The sequence below is a fragment of the Mesitornis unicolor genome, unplaced genomic scaffold (assembly GCF_000695765.1).
Source record: "Mesitornis unicolor isolate BGI_N332 unplaced genomic scaffold, ASM69576v1 scaffold44599, whole genome shotgun sequence".
NCBI lineage: Eukaryota > Metazoa > Chordata > Aves > Mesitornithiformes > Mesitornithidae > Mesitornis > Mesitornis unicolor.
In genome coordinates, this window is record NW_010210170.1 from 1 (window position 1) to 19,332 (window position 19,332).

General features: G+C 42.8%; 2 protein-coding genes across 2 annotated transcripts; both read left to right on the forward strand.

Annotated features, from left to right (window-relative positions):
• Positions 1-2,872: 2,872 nt before the first annotated feature.
• Positions 2,873-10,048, forward strand: MED6 (mediator complex subunit 6). Its single transcript, XM_010193092.1, has 7 exons — positions 2,873-3,084; positions 4,142-4,233; positions 6,753-6,835; positions 7,513-7,621; positions 8,095-8,210; positions 8,950-8,977; positions 9,528-10,048. Exons 1-7 carry the CDS (start codon positions 2,873-2,875, stop codon positions 9,656-9,658), a joined length of 771 nt encoding a protein of 256 aa, XP_010191394.1. The 3' UTR covers positions 9,659-10,048.
• A 3,308-nt stretch (positions 10,049-13,356) lies between these two features.
• Positions 13,357-17,313, forward strand: LOC104547422 (disintegrin and metalloproteinase domain-containing protein 21-like). Its single transcript, XM_010193093.1, is given in 3 exon segments — positions 13,357-13,368; positions 15,090-17,243; positions 17,245-17,313. Coding segments are annotated over 3 exon segments (2,235 nt in total).
• The last annotated feature ends 2,019 nt before the right edge of the window (positions 17,314-19,332 follow it).

The window sequence follows — 19,332 nt, forward strand, 5'->3', positions numbered from 1 at the left end:
GTCCTGGCGGGCTGGAGGTCTCTGTGCTGGTAGCATTCGCTCCAAGGAGCGTCCAGGTTACCAGAGGGGGAGGTATGGCCGTAGGTGAGAGGCTGATAAAACCGCTGCCTTTATTCGTGTTCTGTAGGGGCAACAAAGCTGTCGAGGTTGTTTCTCTTGGAAAACTCTACAGAGAGTCTCTTTCATGAGAAGAAACCGAGAGGAAAAACTGTCCAAAAAGCGGTTGTCTTGGGCATGGGGCAGGTTGGGGGGGGTGTGTTTAGGGCCGCTTGGGGAAAACCAGCCTCCCTTCTCGTACACCTTTTCAGGTCGATAAGGAGGTCCTGGAGTGAGCCGGTAACGTAAGGGAACAATGAGAAAGAGAGTTTTGGAACTCTCAGTGCTTTGAAGTGTGGAGGAAAGTGGGAAACACTGGCACATGTGGGACTTGCCTGAGATGAAAGCAGTGAGTTAGGCTGGTGATCTTCAGAGAGCTTTGGTGGGATGTGATGAGGCAGGCCAGGTGTTAGAAAAGCCAGGAAGGAAGCTGAAGTAACAGAAAACAAGAAAGGTTTGGGTGTGAATTCAGAGATATGAATAGAAAGAGAGACTGTTTTGAAGAAGGGGTTATATTTGAATGAAGTATTAAGAAAGGCTTACATTGTAAAGAAAATACAGGCTAAGTTACCGTGTAGAGTTTGAGAGAGGGAGAGGGCATGAGAAAGGAAAGAAGTACGATTGGAGTCATACTGATATTTTTAGGCTATCAAACTATTTTATTGTTAATATCTGTTTGTTAAAGCCAGCAAGGCCAGGTAGAGCACATTGTGTCAGTTGCTCTCCTCTCATTTTTTGCCATAGTTTGCTGGCTTGTCTTCCAAATTGTCTTTACATTCATGGCAGATTGGTGGTATTGTCACAAGTTCCTTTACTTTTGCATCCGTGATGCGAATTCCACAAAAAAGTCTTTGAATGAGATGTCCCATTTTTGAAAGGAACAGGGATGCAGGAACACCCTCCTTTCTTTCTCACACCCAAAATAAACAGAAGCACTCCCTTCTGAGTGGGGATAACAGGCATGTTAGGTTCATGGTTGGCTTTGTTCTTCCTCCCCATTTTTCCCAGAATACTTTAGGAGAACACTCTAATCACAGAGGCAGTTATAAATACTGGCATTGAGCAGCTATGGATAATTGAGCCTTAGAGCCCAACTTTATATCCTGTTTTACAGTATGTTTATCAGTCTATGTACAGCATTATAGTGAGTTACATATATACATACCCATATCTCAAGCTTGCCTGACATTCCTCTTGAGAAATGTAGTTATTGTTGATCATAGAAAAGTTTGTGTTTGAAATGTAATAGGATAATTTATTATGGCAAGAGTGCAAGCACTTAAGGTTTTGGTTTTGTTGGGAAGGAAAGCTTGTCTCTTGATTTGGAAGGCATTTAGGATAATCAACGCTGCCACAGCTTAAGTGCTTAATAATGGATCTTAGTGCTGCGTTCCTGAGGTTTCCTTTTTTTTGTAGCAAGGAGATATAATCATGTATATGAAATAACATGAATGTCTCTAGACTTCCCCTGCCCCATTCTGTGAGCTAGGCTGGCAATTCTGAGAGTAACAAGGCAAAATGATTTACACATTACTATTTATGCTGCATTTTTCCTGGTTTGCTGGGCAGCTAGTGTTACTCTATTAACCGTTCCTCAGAGAAGCTGTTAATAGTATATGAGCTGCCACTGTTGGAATTGATCCAGTCATCCTAGAGCATGCAGAGTTGTTGCAGAAGTAAAATATTCACAGCGGAATGGTAAGTGGGAGTTCTGGGTACGTATATAATGCGTGAACATAAGGGAATGGCTCCTGCGAGAAGGGAATTTCAGTTCGTCGCTCAGTCTTCAGTGACTTCTCAGCACTTACATTTTTTAATTCTAAACAACGCATGCCTTTGTTTCCTGCTTGCGTATCGGAAATTCTATTTGCTGCTGCTGCAGTTTAAAATGGATGAATTTCAGGGTGCTTTTCAAGGTGCCTCATGGATCTTCAGCGGTAGCAGATCTGTTGACTGTGGAACCAATTGGTGATGCTGGTTTCTTTGATCTGCTTGATGAACATAATTTTGCTGCAGTGTGATAATAAAATGCAGGGATTTTCATTCAGCTGTCCCAAAATCTGTCGGAATTTAACTGGCATATAATGATTTGCAGGTTATAGAGTATGTTTCATTTAAAAAGCTTGCTTTCTTATATAATTGTTAATGCTCTGTAGTTAGATCTCTGTAATCCACTGAGTTGTGGAATAAGTAATTTGCTGCAGGCAATTTGGCAGATTAATTGCAGAGTCAGGAATAGAATCTCTTGTTCAAGGCAACTGGGAAACATCTGTGCAAAGGTAGTATCTTTGTGTCTGCCATTTTGGGGTTTTTTTTGTTTATTATAGCTTTCACCCACATTGAAAATAATAATCTTTGAAACAGATTCTAACTTAGTTTAGTAAATTCAGTTTACCAGAGACCTAGCTTCAAGAAGGAACCATGTCTTTCTGCTCAGCTAATGCTTTGTTTCATAAAATAAACTATAATAGTACTGATGATGTATAATAACATTGTATACGGTATCAGAGCTAATTAACTCCCACCAATTAACACACACACATGTGCACACAGGCCCTGCTCACACTGTGACAGGTATACCAGCAGCTGGTGGTCAAGGAAAGAAAAGTTCAATAATAAAAAAGACCATATTTCTATTGTGTACCTACAACAGAACTGCAGAAGGTTAAAGGATATCAGTCATTCTTTGAACTCTGTGAAACACATTTTTAATGATACCTGGTTTGTGTTCTGCCTCCTTCCCCTGCTATAATCGTTAGCTGGTGGCAGTTTAGTCATGGAGGTATTTGTAGTGTTCCTTTGTACTCAGCGTGGATTTTTCTTCCCAGATAACCTCTTGGGAATTTCCTGGGTTGACAGCTCCTGGATTCCAATATTGAACAATGGGAGCGTGTTGGACTATTTCTCGGAGCGAAGTAACCCGTTCTATGACCGAACATGTAACAATGAAGTTGTCAAAATGCAGCGGATGACCTTGGACCATTTGAAGTAAGTTGTGATTTGGAATGGCTTCTTGTGCAGTGTCCTTTGTCCCTTCATCCAGAGGCTTTGCTGGCTGAATGGAAGCGTGCTGGGAACCTCCTTCTGTTCTGTGCTTTTTAGTCCCACCGCTTGCCAGGGAGCCCAGCTGTTTTTGTGTTTGGATATCTCCTGCTTCCTCTTACACCATTTCAAGGAGAAGTTAAGCATGAAGGATTCTATGTATATCCTGAGATTCCAGTAAATCACCTTCTAGATATTTCTCTGAATTAGAAAAGCTCTCTTCTCACCTCATCTTCCCAGCTCACAGAACCCAAGTGATGGAAATGTAGCTGAATATTTTTCATTTAATATAGTTAAATGTTTTTTCCATGGTGAATAAGGTTTATGTTAGGGGATATTTTGAGTTCATAAACAGTTTGTTTCTCCGTATCCTGCTGGCTGTGTGCCATAATTAGTAGATAATTTCTCCAAAGAGCTTGCTTTTTAGCATGGATAATAAAAGAAGTGAGTGTTGTAAATAAATCGATCGCAGATGGTTGCGCAATGAGATTGCAGCATGCGCAAGTTAACTTTCTTTGCAGTTCCCCATCTGCCACAGTGAGCACAAGTGAGGTATCTGAGAACTATTTAAAGACTCCACAGTATGATGGAGAGTGTGCAAGCTGAGTGAAAAGTTCACTGGTGAAGTCACTTGTGCTCAGATGTGACCGCAGAGAGGCTTTCTCATCAGAAGAAAGACTGATGGTCACAAAGTACACTGGCCCTTTGTTTCCGTGTTTAAATGACATCTGTATGATAGATTGTGTTATCTGTCTAGTTATTCATTTGTCTGCTGACATGTTCTACTGAAATATTGTGTCACGTGTTGTAATTCCCTTTGTATACGCAGCTAGGTTTTGATAGCTAGCTCAGGAAATCCTGTGCCTTTATTTACCGTACATTATATTGAAAAGCTTCCAAAGCAACTAAACTTCATCCCTTTACTGCCAGGCCCTTTGGTGGCCTTTCACATCCTACAGATTTACTTTGGGGAAGGTATTTATTCAGATTGCTTCTCTTTCAGCCAGATGGTTGGAGTGGAGTACATCCTCCTGCATGCTCAGGAGCCCATTCTCTTCATTATACGAAAGCAGCAAAGGCAATCTCCGACACAAGGTAAGGTCACATAGTTCTTGTCGCTGTTGAGAAGGCCAGTCAGTTAGTTGCTTTATCTGTTCCTAATGTGGGATTAAGCATTTTTGGTTCCCCTTTTCTGTCTTGTCTTTAAAACTGACTACAAGAGTGTGAGGCTTTGTGGTGGGGTGGAGGTATTTTGTCTAGGAGAGTGACCTCTAGTGTGCTGGTAGCAGGCATTGCCATCTTGTGGTGAAGTGTGAAGAGTGCAATGAGAAAGTGCTGCCCTGCGGTGTATTTAGCCTTGGGAAATCGATAATAGCATTTGTGCCGTGTTGTGTTTATCTGTTAGGCTATGCAGGAGTTTTAATTGTAACTACATGAACATAAGGCTGACTGATTTAATTTGAGCTAATCATATGAAGTGGCAAGCATGTTCTTGATTGATTTCTTTTGGAGAGTCATGATTTCCATTCGTTAGAGAGAGGGTTCATGCACGCCTTCTGGTTTTTGCAACGTCCCTCTCTTACTCTGCGCTATTTCCACCTTCAGCTGTGGATTGGTTATACTGCTGAGTAGGATCTTATCAGTAAAAGACGACAACCCATGTGAAAAATGACCATGAGATACTGCAAATGCGTGTTGTTTTGGTTATTGCTCTGAGAACGGAGTATTTTTTGAATCCTGAGGGAATCTTGTGGCAACAGCACCACTCCTTACAGTGTCACTGATGACCTTGCTAAGTTTTAAATTAAATACTTTAGCAACTGGCTTCATTATTATTTTGTAACCTTAAATCTGTTTGTGCATATGTGATTAATTAAAAATATAAACACGTTTCAATAGTTATTGGACTGTCTTCTGTTTACTGCATGTATATGTAAAATAATTTAGGTTACTTCAGAGTAAGCTTTACAGAAAGGAAAGGCAGGGTAAATACTAGTTATTTTTTAACTTTTTTTTGTGACTTAGTCTCTGTATATGCGTTTTGATCTTGCACAGGACTTTGCCTTGCCTAGCAATGCTTCTTACTTGCTTATATCAGATAATGACCTTTTTACATTGCAGTTCTATACTGAAAAGACCATATATAATTTCTCCTTTAGTAGGTTTTTTGAGCTGTTTCTTTATTAAAGCTGTTGAACCTAGCTTTCAAAAGGTGAGTATGGAAATATCATGTAGCCCTTAATTTCCTGTTCTCACACTTTTAAAATCAAGAGTAGAGTTGGGGCTTCCACAGTAGTGTGGTCAGAGTTTTGCCATAATGCAAATTCATGTTTGGTGGAGCTTAGCTGGGACTTGTTTGGTAACATTTTTCCTGTTGTGACTGTACAGTTTGTGCCTTGCTTGAGTCACATAGTTCCCTAGCTCAAATGTTACCCATGTGTTTTGTTTTGTCATGGTATAAGTATTAGTGTATCTGAGACACGAGAATGGGTATGGAAAACTACCTGAGTGCTCAGCAGTAGCTGTGAACTCATCAAATTTTAGAACCAGTGCAGGTTTGTCTGATGACTCTTGTGTGTTTAGGTTCTTTTAAAAATATCTTTAAATTCTTTAAGCCAAACTTTTGCCTATTTGGAGTGGTTTTGGAAAAATCTTTAGATCCAGTGATTAGGGGGAGTTACTTGTCTAGGAAAGTAGGCTGCTCTGGTACAGAGCTGTGAGACAGTCAAGCTGCTGTTCTGTGTCTTGCTCCACGTCTGAGGAAATGCTGAGAATCCTCTTTCTTTTGAGAAGAAGTGGGTACTGGCTGTAATATGCACCCAGCTGTCTCGGTCTGTTAATTTAGGCAGGTGTCCAAGCTTCATTAAATGGATGAATTTGGTTCTGTCAGGAAAAAAGTTCAGACAGCGCAAGTTAATGCAGATGGAGGAATCAGAACAAATGTGTGCACAGGTAAGATCCTTAGGAATGTGGAGCTGATAGCATCTCTCTGATTTCTCAGCTGAAGAATGGTTGGCAGAATATTACAGTTGCGAGGTTCCTTTGCACTGCAGCTCTAATGACCATGAGTTTTTGATGGGTCAGTAGAGGTTCCAAATCTGATTTAGCAGACGCCTGTGGAAGGTCATCTTTCTTTCGGTAGAATGTTATTAATTTAGAAAGGAATGCTCTGTGTGTGCTCAGCTGCCATTGGGTCTGGAACATCTTGCTCAGAGGACTGTATGAGTTGGAGAAAGCTGAGGCCAGAAGAATGAGATTTTATGTTGTTGTGGGTTTGTCGATAGCAAGGGCAAGTGGAACTACTTCCAGTGCAGTTCACTGGACTCATTTGTGTAGCTCTGAAAAGCCCAGATCTTGTAAAATCAACTTTTTGTTTGCAGTAGGACAGGACTTAAAGCTGATGCTTTTCTAACTGTAAAGCAGACCTTGTTTTCTTCCTCAGTCTGTGGCTGGGGTTGCAAATAAAGCACCTTGAAGGAAAAAGTTAAAACTAGACATTTTGATGATGAGATGAATATTGCAATTTCTGCTGTTGCTACTGAAATTCAGCAACAAATACAGGCTGCAGCCAGAGTTTTAAACTGATCCTGCTTTTTTTTCTTTTCTCTCCACAGCTATTCCATTGGCTGACTACTATATTATTGCTGGAGTGATTTATCAGGCACCGGACTTAGGGTCTGTCATTAACTCCAGAGTTGTAAGTGTTCTGTGCATTGAATGTCTATCACTTTGTGTCTGCTTTTACTTCTGGTTGTTACCCAGGCTGTTTTAATCCCTCCCTCACTGTTTTGAGGGAAGATCTTGTGTAGTATACAGTAACTTAAACCCGACTGGTTAATATGGTGTGCATCCTGCATGGAAGTGAAAGATCCTGGGAGAGTGCAATATGGTCCAAAAAGCAGGATGTGTTGTTTAAAGATGAAGGATCAGAATAACTAGCTACACAATTGGCAGAACAACATGAGGTTCGAATAATAAAAAATTACAGAATACATATGAAATAGTAATTACATCCATATTCAGAGAAGCTTGCTTTGGGATGTCAAGGTAATGTAATATTTCTCATTAACTTGAAAACATAAGCTTCATTTAATGTGGTATTTCTTCTTAAATTGGATACTTGGGTTTGTTTTGATCTAGTGAACTACTGCTTTTGCAAGATTTTTGCTGTCAGTTTAGAAAAGCAATTCAGAAAAGGTCTCATAAGAACCTGTTCAAGAGACAACATTCTTAATCCAAAACTAGATGTTCCAAGTTCCCTTTCCAGAACAAAAATGAATTTAGAATACTACTTTTAAAATCCCTGCTTTCAAAAATGTATACTGTATTTTCACCTTAAATTCTGAACGCTGCCTTATGCTCTTGTTCTGAAAGCTCACTGCAGTGCACGGGATTCAGTCTGCTTTTGAAGAAGCTATGTCCTACTGTCGCTATCACCCATCCAAGGGCTACTGGTGGCATTTCAAAGACCAAGAAGAACGAGGTACGATTCCTAGTTGTTCCTGTGTACTTTGGGGGAGGGAAGGTAATGTAGGTGAAAACTTGAGGCAGTGCACAGTGATGGTGTAGAGATGAGGTTAAGTGTCCGCTGTCTGACACTTGGGTAAGGGTAAGTTAGTGCTCCCTATCAGGTGGAGGGAATCTTACTCTTCTGTGCTGGTGGGGAGGAACACTGAGGCATGGGTGGGAGATACAAATGGTGAGCCATGTGTCAACAAAGTGGGCAACCCTTAAACCCACTGGAGTCCAAAGGACATTTTCAGAAACCAGAGCAGTTTGTCAGGAGGTAGGAATCATCCTTAATCTGTCTTTCAGAAAAAAAATAACTGATATCGAAGGGAAAATGTAGCTGAAGTTTAGACGAGAGACGAATACCAATTTGTCATACAACAGAGAGCTCCTTGGAGAACAGAACTTTTAATATATTACTTTCTCTTATGTTTCTGTGCCTTGCAGAGAAAGCTAAACCAAAAGCCAAGAAGAAAGAAGAAATAAGTTCTATTTTCCAAAGGCAACGGGTAGATGCTTTGCTTTTAGACCTAAGACAAAAGTTTCCACCCAAATTTGTTCAGGTATGACACTTCTAAGCCATAGTATTACGATAACTTACTTAGAACTTAAAGGTGGCCGTAAGTATTTGAACAGCTGAAACTGAATGGGAATTTTGTGTGCTTTCTGCAATGGTAACGTGGATTAAACAATAAATTCTAAATTGAAGGCTCTGGTTGGAGTGCAGGATTCCCCTTTGTAATTGCAGGAGTCATTAAGACCGTGGCAAGCTACAAGGGTGAAATTTATTATTACAGATTCTTTAATCACAAAAGGTCTGTTCTTATCAGGTATCAGATTGTGCTGCTGCTTCCAGTTTCCTGCTTTGTGAGCTCAGTCAAGCCACAACAGCTGTTTCGTTTTGGTTGCTCCATTGTTCTGGAGGCTGATTAATTACTGTGGAAATTCTTGGCATTCTGTGGAGTTATGATTACTTCTGATCATCTGTAGTAGCCTTTTGGTTCTGCCAGGTCTTCGGTTTGGGAGCCAAGGCAACTGTTTACTGTATCTCACAAAACTGTGTACTCCTCAGATATGCTATGTATTTTTTGCTTTAGTGCTTTTCAGTTGTCTAAGGAAAACTGGATGTTATAAAACATTCAGTGGATTTTGTCTAAAATGTATTTAGTGATCCCTTCTACCCTCAACTCTTACGTATAAGGGTGCATTGCTTGCTTTATATTCCTAAGTGAATAGTTGGAAGGGTTAAGAATTTTGACTTTGGTTCCACTGATTTATTTTTTTTTTCTTCCTCCTCTACAGCAAAAGCCTGGAGAAAAGCCTATCCCAGGTAAAACTCTAATATTCCCACAAGACTTAACAAATAGACTCTGTATAGCAGTGCTTTCCAGTTGCCATATGAGCTCCTTGCTGCTGCTATTGAGGTGGTTCGAAACTCTGGCATTGTCCAATTGTGCAGAGTACCAGAAAACAGCTAGAGTGAAAGTGAAAAAATGTGTGTTCTACTCCTGCCCCTTGTGTCTGCAAAGCTGTGTTGCTTGAAGGTCCAAGTGCAGGAAGTGGTCTTTGTAAGTAGGAGGAGGGTGAAATGAGGGAACAGTTTGATCAGTCCAGCATCTTAGTGGTTTTTGCATGGTACTACAAGCTCCAGAAAGCTTTGAGTTGATTATAAGGAACCTCAGAACAGGAAAAGCATGAACTGTCTGTTCAATCTGTTCTACTTTTTTACCCATACAGGTATGAATTTAATCCTTGGTTATTCTTATACCTTTGAAATTAGTTTTGCCCCGTTGATATCAACCGTATTTTCTAAGTACTCTGAACAGTATTTTAGGAATAAAAGTTGGAGGTTTAACTTTCTTTTGCTGTTGATTCTTAAGTGGATCAAATCAAGAAGGAACCGGAACCAGTCCCTGAAGCTGTCAAGCCAGAGGAGAAAGAGACTGTAAAGAATGCTCAGCAGAGTGCTGGTGTTAAAGGACCACCTGAAAAACGGATGAGACTCCAGTGAGAGGAGAAGTTGTCGCACACCTGGATTAGGCAGGATCTGGAAGACAGGAAGTTCTTGCTCCCCTTTCTTGATGTTTAAGCTCTTCCACTGAGACTGATTCAGGGATTGAAATCCCTGTTACAGCTTTTTCTGTAGAAACCTGTCACGCAAATGTTAATAATGTCAGGATGTGAGCTGCCTCAACGAAGGTGTTTTCAGTGTCCATCTTATTTTGAACGTTGGCTTCTGAGAATGGTTTTTATATGGACGTATTTTGCAGCCTCCTGAATCTTTACAAAGTCTTGCATCCCCTGTGTCTTGGTTTCTTATGTAAAAAGAAAGCTTTTATATATTTAAAAAAAAAAATTAAAAATCTGAGTTGTTGGCAAATAAACCTCCTGGTTGCTGGAATGCCTTTCTTAAAGACTTACGTTGTTAGTAGCTAGAATGCCATATGTACTGGCAGCATTTTTTTGCTTCGACGTTGGAATATAGTGTGCTATTCTGAGGAAGAAAAGTTCAACTGAAGGTTTTAGGCTGCCTGCTATAAATTGCTGTGCCTTTAGTATGCTTGGAATACAGATAAAAGATTTGGTAACTGGAGGCTCAGATCCATGCAATTAGATGTCAAACTGCTCTCAGTCTCTAAATGTTCTTGGGCACTCATTTTGCTTAATGGCTAAGCTGGTCCTTTCTTATAAAAGCTAGTGTTCTGTGAGAGATTTATGATGACATAAACCAGGCTAAAAAGTCCTGCTGTTGCACACTCAGTGAAGCTGTTTATATTTCTCCTTTTCTCACTGTAACTCAAATAGATCAATTACTTCTCTTCCTCTGTGCTTCTAGCACTTTCTAGCACAGATCACCTTGGTTAGACATCTGCCTTTTAGACCTGAGGAGGTAGGGCACTGGAAGAGAAATACCACTGACAGCTATACATTTTGCTATTTAAGCATGTTGCCTAGACAGACCTTTTTATTTTATTTTTTTATTCATTGCAAAGAAATGACACATGGCTTGGATTTTTTTAATTGAAATAATGGAGCAATCCTTGAAATAGATTGCTTTCTTTTCACACCTGATCCCTGCTTGCTTGTAAACTGCAGCAAGCAACAAAAAGGTCTGCATAGCACACAAAATGTTGATAGGAAAGAAGACTTAAAATATGCTTAGGTAGCTGTGTCAAATTTATTTTGAGGTTGTCACAGAATCACAGAATATCAGGAGTTGGAAGGGACCTGGAAAGCTCCCCCAGTGCAACCCCTCCAGAGCAGGATCACCAGAGCAGTCACACAGGAACACGGCCAGGGCTTTGGGTGTCTCCACACAAGGAGACTCCACAACCTCTCTGGGCAGCCTGGGCCATGCTCTGGACCCTCACACTGACAAAGTTTGTCCTCATCTTCAGCTTGAACCTCCTGTGCTCCAGCTTGGGACCATTGCCCCTTGTCCTGGCATTGGCCATCCCAGAGCAGAGCCTGGCTCCTTCCTCCTGACATTCGCCCTTTCCAAAGTAGTTATTCTGGGATGCTCAAAAAAAGACACAGCTAATTATTCAATGTTCAATAATTACAAGGTAGTGTGAATACACTTAAAAGGGTGTTGATTCTTTATTGTATTAAAGAAATTCCTCTGAGAACAAGGAGCTCAGGAGGCACCAAAGCCTTCATCTCATGCACCCCCATGATGGAAAGGGGGATCTCCAGAAATGAGGCAGGGGTGATGGGGAACCTCAAGAGTCTTTGCTGAATGTTTGATGCTCAGAATAAAGTCCTTGGAAATGGCCATTAAAGGAGCTGAATTTCTCTGTAGTTATTCATATTGATGAGAACCTGTATGCTATCTGGAAAAACTTGAGCAGGAAAGATGACTGGAGTGCAGCATAATGAAGATCTAAGGTATTGTGTTTGGGATTTCTTTCTTTGTTTCCTTTGTTGTTGTGTGGGGTTTTTTTGGGGGGGGTTATTTTGGGTTTGGGTTTTTTTTGAGGGAGAAAAATTACCTAATCATGTACCAGGGAAAGATTTAACATTATTAGCAGAAGAAAGATATCTTGCTTATTGCTGAAGGCAAGTACGATTGAGGTCCAGAATGGATGCTAGAACACACAGTATGAGCAAAGTATTCTATCAGTCACCTGCAATAAAGTGTGTTGTACAGCTCAATAGCTGAAAAAGAATTATCCTGAAGTATAGGGGTTTGAAGAAGGGCAATAAACTTAGTAGGAGAAAGTTTCTCCTGTGATGCCCATGGGAAGACCAAGACTTTAGGAAAGAAAAGATGAATATTGAGACTTTATAAAACAGAGTACTGCAAAGTGAGTGGGAAAGTAGAGAGCTCTTGTTCTGTCCTGTAGTACAAGAATAGGAGGACAATTCAATGAAGCTGGAGTTCCATTTAGGCTGAATCATTATACTCCATGCTCAGAATCTGAGATGAGGGTAGGACTTGAAGGAGCATTTCTGCATCTCTTAACAGCCTTGCTTTCTGCAGAAGTGTCTGGTTCTGGCTAGTGTCAGAGGGCATTAAAAAGGATGGACTTCTGTTCCCATCTGAGTTCAAGTACCAGCAGCTAAGCTATTGAGGGTAGAAAATGGCTTTCATGTGTGAATCGATGCATTCAAATATAACCCTCTTCCAGGGGAACGATCTTTTCCTGAGGTAATTCTATCGTAAAGCAGTAAGGAATGTTACCAATGAGTGTGGCGATTTCTTAGTAGCTGTCCTTCAATGCCTAAGATTTACCACATGAGGGAACGAGAGACTGAAACATCTGACCCTGTTGCTTCCTGGCAAGATGTTATAAAATAATTTTATCAATTAAGTGAGCTTTGGTATTAACTTGAATGACAGATATTACTGTTAAACTCCAAGTAGTTTACTGTCAGAAAGCTGTTAAATGGCTATCTTCTAGACAGTAAAGTTTTTCAGTGTATGAGAATCTAAGTGTTTTCTCTCTGGTATTTATACACTGTCTTTTGGTTTGGAGCCCAACTGCTGAAGTCCAAAGTCCTTTGAAGGACCTTCAGTGTTTGTAAAGCTTATAGATGAAAGGGAAATAAGCAGGCAGTTCTGAAATTTGCCCCGTGTGTGACTTTCTTTTGCATAAAGAAGAGATTTGTTTGTACAGGAGAGCTACGTCTACTTTTGCACTTAGATAATAACCATTCAGATGTCAGAATGGCTTTTCTTGGCCTAAATCAGGGGTAGAAGGAGCTAAGAATGACCTAGAACTCTATTAGAAACATCCTCCTGAGAGTCTGAAAGTCCATATAAATGTGTGTATGCACATGAACACATATGCATACATATGGTGAAGATATACATACTTGTATATACATGTGCTTTTATATATATATATACACACACACATATATGAGCAAAAATCTAGGCAGATGTAGGAAGAGGGGCAGCCTCGCTGCCTCAATTCGCTGTGTAAAGCCAATGGTGTCTAGGTGCAGCAGAAATCCTCCCTTTTTCAACCTTTCACTAAGTCAGGTCTGACCAGGCTATGTGTTATTCTCACCCATTCCTCTTTGCTGTTCTGCCCCCTCATACTCTGCATTTTGGTCACCTTTTCCTGGTGAAGAAAGTTAGGTGCCATTTGGACAGTCAGTACGTGGTGGTTGTCAAAGCAAGCTGTACTCGCAGCAAGGTTAGAAGGTTACAGGCAATAGAGGGGACAAGGGAAAGGGGAGAGATTAGCTTTATTTTGAGACATGGAGGTTCATGTGAGAAAAATGGTGAATACATGTTATTCAACAACTAACTGTGCATTAAAGACTTCACAGAAAGCAGTTTCTATAATTTTAAAACTAAAACTAGTAAGAAAATATATCTAACGCTAACACAGGTCACAAGTTTGTTCACTTTTAAGTAAAGCAATAACGAATTTCAAACTATACAGTTACGGACATCTAGAAAGGTACTAGTAGAAGCAGGAAAAAATCCTGTTTTAGTTCCTTTAATCTGAGGTACTGCATTACAAGGTGTATAGGTGTACTAATGCTGGCCATACCTGCAGTGAATGACCAAGGTGCCAGTTCACAGAATCTGAAGCCCCTTTGGACAGCTGTTGGTAACCTCCACAGCTCTTGGTGAGGCCCAGCTCAATGTACCAGCCCACTTAGGACCTTGGGGCAGGAAGCAGCGAAGGGAGGCTCTGAGCACTCCACCAGCTTCTCCTCTCACTACAGTGTCTGTCTCAGGCAGTTTGAAATCTGAAGTGTTGCTGCCCATGCCAGGGTGATGGTCAGCACCCAAACGTGGTGTCGAAAGACAGGATCCCTGAGGTGGGGTGCTGGGAGGGGTGCACCTCCTGCAGCTCAGGAAGATAAAGGCCATAGCAGGTTGGACTTCATCCCAGACTTGCTTTCAGTGCTGAAAAGAAAGCTGTGAAGAGTTCCAAAAGATTAATGGTTCTGGCTGTGTTGAATCCCAGCACTATGTGCCAAAAACCAGCGTGCGTAGCTGTGCTACAAAGGACATCCTGTCTTACCACAACGCAGATCACTGTCTTTTAGCCGTGTCTTGATGGAGCTGTTCACTAAAACAGGGATAGCAGCCAAGTGGCGGATGTACCTGTCAGCTTTCTCTTCCCAGTGCTCTGCAAGCACAAAGCTTTAGAAAGGCTGTGACAACAGCTGTTGCACCAGTGATGTCTGTAACTAAGGCACATTGCTGTAGGTGTGCAGCAGCTGTGGCATAGATAGGCTTTATGCTTTTATAGTTGATGCTCTTAGTTTGCCTCTATTATTGAACTTAGTGGAAGTGAATTCTTCCCTGTTTCCACCTTTTTTCTTGGCGTGTGCGTGTACAGCTGTAGTAGCTATAGTAAGGCGCACACTAAGAAAGGGCACCGAGCAGTGTGATGTCTTAGTAACCGGCTAGGGGGTGAGTATTTCTGTACTTTTTCATTTCAGACCTTAAGCTCTTCCAAATATTCTTTTGAGCTGAAGTAGTCTGTTCCTGATTCCCACTCACTAATGATCCTTTAATAAAAAAGCGAACACAGCAAAAGCCAGCCTTTGAGCTATTAAAACAGAATTTCCCCCTTGTGGTCCAACCGAATGATACCTTTGCTCAACACGAAAATCCATGACAAGGAGTGTGAAGCTCAGCTGACACCCCTCCTGGCTATGTCTGCGCAGAAAAAACGCCCATTAATTTAAAGATTAAGATTATAAAAAGTGGAGGTGTGCTTGTGGCAGGCTCATTTATTTGTAGCTCCCCACAAGAGCTTTATACATGCTCAAAGAGCAGGGGATGGATGTCTCAAGGTGCCCTTGCAGCCCTCTGAGATGTACCCCCAGGCAGTGGGGTACCGTTTCCACAGGGGGAAGGCGAAGGGAGCTGTGATGCTGCCACTTCGCCCTGGCTGCGGCCCTCCCCAGCAGGGGCAGTTGGAGGTCTTTGCAACTGAAATCATCGCATACTTTACACACTGCTAAAGGTAATCCAGTCCAAGAACTTACACATTTGGGACGTGCTGGTGCTGTTGGGCCTGGTGGGGTGCCCTGCCGCCCTGGGGGGCCTGTCTGGGGAGCTGCGTGTCACTGCCACATGGGTGACGGTGCCGCGGCAGTTGAGCCCCCGGGCTGACACCAACCCCCTGGCCGTCTCCTACCGGCTGGAGGTGGAGAGGCGGCCACGGGTGCTGCGCCTGTGGCCTCGACGGGGCCTGGTCTCCCACCCCTTCACCTTGGTCACCTATGGCAAGGATGGGGCCCGCTGGCAGGAGCACCCCATTGTGCAGGACAACTGCTTCTACCAGGGTGAGGTGCAGGGAAGCCCCGGCTCCCTGGTGGCCCTCAGCACCTGTGGCAGAGGCCTCCGTGGCGTGCTCTGGGTGGAGGGCAGAACCTACGAGATTGAGCCCGTTCCCAATGATCCGGCCTACAGGCACATCCTCTCCCACATGGAGGCAGCCAGCGACCCTGCGGTCCCCACCTGCGGGCTGACCCCAGAGGAGCTGCAGCACCAAAAGGCTGTGCTGCCCTGGTTCAAGGCCCACCACAGAGCGGAGGAGGAGGAGCTGAAGGAGTGGTGGACACACACCAGGTACGTGAAGATGGTAGTGGTCGTAGACAACGTGCGGTTTGTGAAGTCGGGCAGGAACGAATCTGAAGTCTTGAGGCAAGTCATAGAAATCATCAACATTGGGGACTCTCTGTATGAACAGCTTTCTGTTCGGCTTTTTCTTGTGGGATTGGAGATCTGGACCAAAGGCAACCTTATAAACATTACTAACTCTATCAACAAGGTACTTGACAGCTTTAACAAATGGCGAAGGTCGGACCTGTCTCTGCGGATACGCCATGATGTTGCTCAGTTACTTGCATTTCAGAACTTCGGAAGGTCTCTGGGATTAGCATTTCTAGGATCCATATGTGACAACCAGTGGTCATCAGCAGTTGCTTCCTTCACTAATAGGAAGTTGTCCTCAGTTATCACCACATTTGTCCATGAGCTGGGCCATGTTCTTGGGATGGACCACGATGAACCAGGCTGTAAATGCAGACGAAAGAAATGCATTATGTGGGAAACTGATGTCGACACCGATGCGTTCAGTGACTGCAGTTACAAAGACTACTTTGACCTGCTTGCACATGGTGCCAACTGCCTTCGTAGGCCACCAGCACCCGGCACTTTCTACACCACGAGGCGTGAGTACTGTGGGAATAAGATAGTAGAAAGAGGAGAGCAATGTGACTGTGGTTCAGAATCAGACTGCAGAAAGGATCGCTGCTGTCACCCTGACTGTACACTTACTGCAGATTCAGTATGTGCTTCTGGAAAATGCTGCAAGAGATGTCAGGTTCTTCAAGCGGGCACGCTCTGCAGAGCAAGTACTGATGAGTGTGACCTGCCAGAGTACTGCAATGGGACTTCTCCTCAGTGCCCAGCAGATGTGTACATCCAGGATGGAGCCCCTTGCAAAGGAGATGCTTATTGCTATCGAGGAAAATGTTCTTCCCTCAGTAAACAGTGCAAGAAACTCTTTGGCAAACAAGCCAAGGCCGCTCCTTTAGATTGCTTCAAAGCAGTGAATACTCGAGGTGACCGCTTTGGGAATTGTGGTATTCGTGACAATATCCATTTTACTAAATGCAATATTGAGAATGTCTTATGCGGTAGGATCCAGTGTGTAAACATACACAAACTGCCTTTCTTGCAGAACCATGTAACGCTGGTCCAAACCCCTGTTGGCAATAAGAAGTGCTGGGGTCTCGACTATCACGTGGGGATGCCGGTGGCTGATGTGGGGGCTGTGGAAGATGGCACGCCATGTGGTAGTGGTAGGCTTTGTATCAACAGGACATGTACCAACATCTCGGTGCTGAACTATGACTGTAGTGTCACAAAGTGTCACGGCAGAGGAGTGTGTAACAATCTTAAGAACTGCCACTGCAGGTATGGCTGGGCTCCCCCGTACTGTGAATGGGCAGGATTCGGAGGGAGCGTTGATAGTGGACCCGCTCCAGCCAGGAATACTTTTCACAGGGGAAAAGCAATAGTAGCACTACTTAGTATTCTTTATCTGTGTATTTTTGGAATAACCCTTACCATATGTTATAAAAGGGAAATAGTGGAATGGCTTAGGAGGAAAAAGGCCCAGTACCACAGAAGACAGCAGTTGTTTCAAATGCTGGAAGTGCCAGCAGTTCCTCAAGTGAGAGCACCTGCTGGTGAGTCAAAATCCACCACACTTGCTGAAGAGCAACGGGCAGCAGCTCTGGATGCTCCTGGGGAAATCTCCGTTGAGCAGAGCCAGCTGATAACTCATCAAAATAATTCAACACATTCTGAATAGTTCTAATCTCATGTGATAGAGTTAAATGCAGAGTAAATGTTATCGTTGTTTACTTTAAGTTAATAAATGCAGGCAGTGAGGCATGCTGTTCTTTTTTTTTTGTCTTTGCACCTTGAGCTCTTTAACTGAAGTAGTTAGGTAAACTGTAGGTACAGCTTTTATGCTTTGTATCAACAGTTTACAAATAGAAACTTGTTAAAACAGATGTAAATAAATGATTTGCTCCAGTTTATTGCTTTATCTAATGCTTTCTCCAGTTCACGGGGAGGGATGCTTGTGAACGTTTTGCTTCTGTCATTCACTAATAAACAAAGAGGAAAAAAAATGGCTCTTGCAGTCTTCATTTAATTCGTGTATGTGACAACAGGCAAGAAATGGGTATTGCAGTGAGATGCAGGTGTCTGTGGCATAAGCCCTTCCAACTGTTTCCAGGGAGTAGAAGTATTATCCAGATCACGTCGTTAAGCGTCAACACTTCTGAACCATCAGGTAGACGTCAGGGGTGCAGTGACACCAAACCTGACATTTCACAAGAACAAATTGTCTTCCTCTTCTGGAAACTTTCCAATGCCTCCACTGCTGGGTTCTTCTAAGAAGCGCTATGTGTTTTACTGTCACCAAGACGAGCTGTCTGTGAGGTTGCACAAGGTAACTGGATTTCTAAAATATTTGGAGCTATTCTGCAAGTCTCTCCCACCTGGAATTCCTGCAGTATTTGAGAAATGTTTTATCTATCTCGGGGTTTCTCTTGGTTTACTATGTGACTGCTTCTCAAACTACAGCTGAACGTGTCCTTGCAGCTCTGTGGAGCACCACACAGCAGCACTGCACTGTTCATTCTTTAACAGGAGATAAAGTGTATCTAACTTATGACAAAATGAGTGGTGTGGAAATACTACTCAATAAGTTTTCTTTTTATTATTTACGTTATAGCAGCGACTAGACTTTCAACCAGATCACCATAAAGAAGAGTCCGTAGTCCAGATTTACAGTGCAGACTTCATTGTACAGGACTGGTGCTTCTGGATTAAGGGCTACAATGCCCTTGCCTGCTATCAAAACTTACTTGAATTTGGAAAGCAAAGACTGTATTTTTAGCAAACATTCTGTACAGGCAGGAAGAATACCCCAACAACTGCAACATTTGGGAAGACGGTGGTGACTACAAATGATGCCTCCCAAGTATGACATGTATTTTTAGAATACACATTTGCCAGTACCTTTTTAAAATGACTGTTCTGCACCCAAAAACGGCTGGTTATTTTATCATTAGGTGTGAAATACAAAGGATGTGGTTCACAGCTCTTCATGGCTTTTTATCCAAAGCAAACGAGTCCTTAAATTGTTATCTATGTTTGTCTGGGGAAATTAGGTCGGTTTTTTTGGCTACGTTTATTATCCTGATGCAACATGCATGGGTTTGATTAGATGAAGAAAACTTAATCTCGCATTTATGACAAAACACAAGGTAACTCCCCCTTGATTAACACCTTATTCTTTACAACCAGAGACACTTATTTTTTTTTTTGGTGGGGAATAATTTTTGCCTTGCTAAAAAAACATCACCCTCCCCTTAACGAGAAACCCACCTCCGCTGTGGAGAGCAAAGCAGTGCCTGTGGAGGGGCAGGGGATGGCGACTGCGACAGGACACCGCGCTGCTGTGCAGCCCTTGCAGGCAGGGAGGGCTCCTCTGGGCCCGCTCCTCTTCCTCCTCTGCGATGAGAGCCCATGGCAGAGGACGTTGGGGGACCGGGGGGAGAGAAGCCAGGTTCCGTAGGCCCTCAGCCCAAAGGATGTACCGCTCCTGCGCTCCCCCGGCCCGCTGTGAGAACCGGACCCCGCGGGCATAGGCCGCTGCTAGGCCCCAGTGCTCCTCCCCG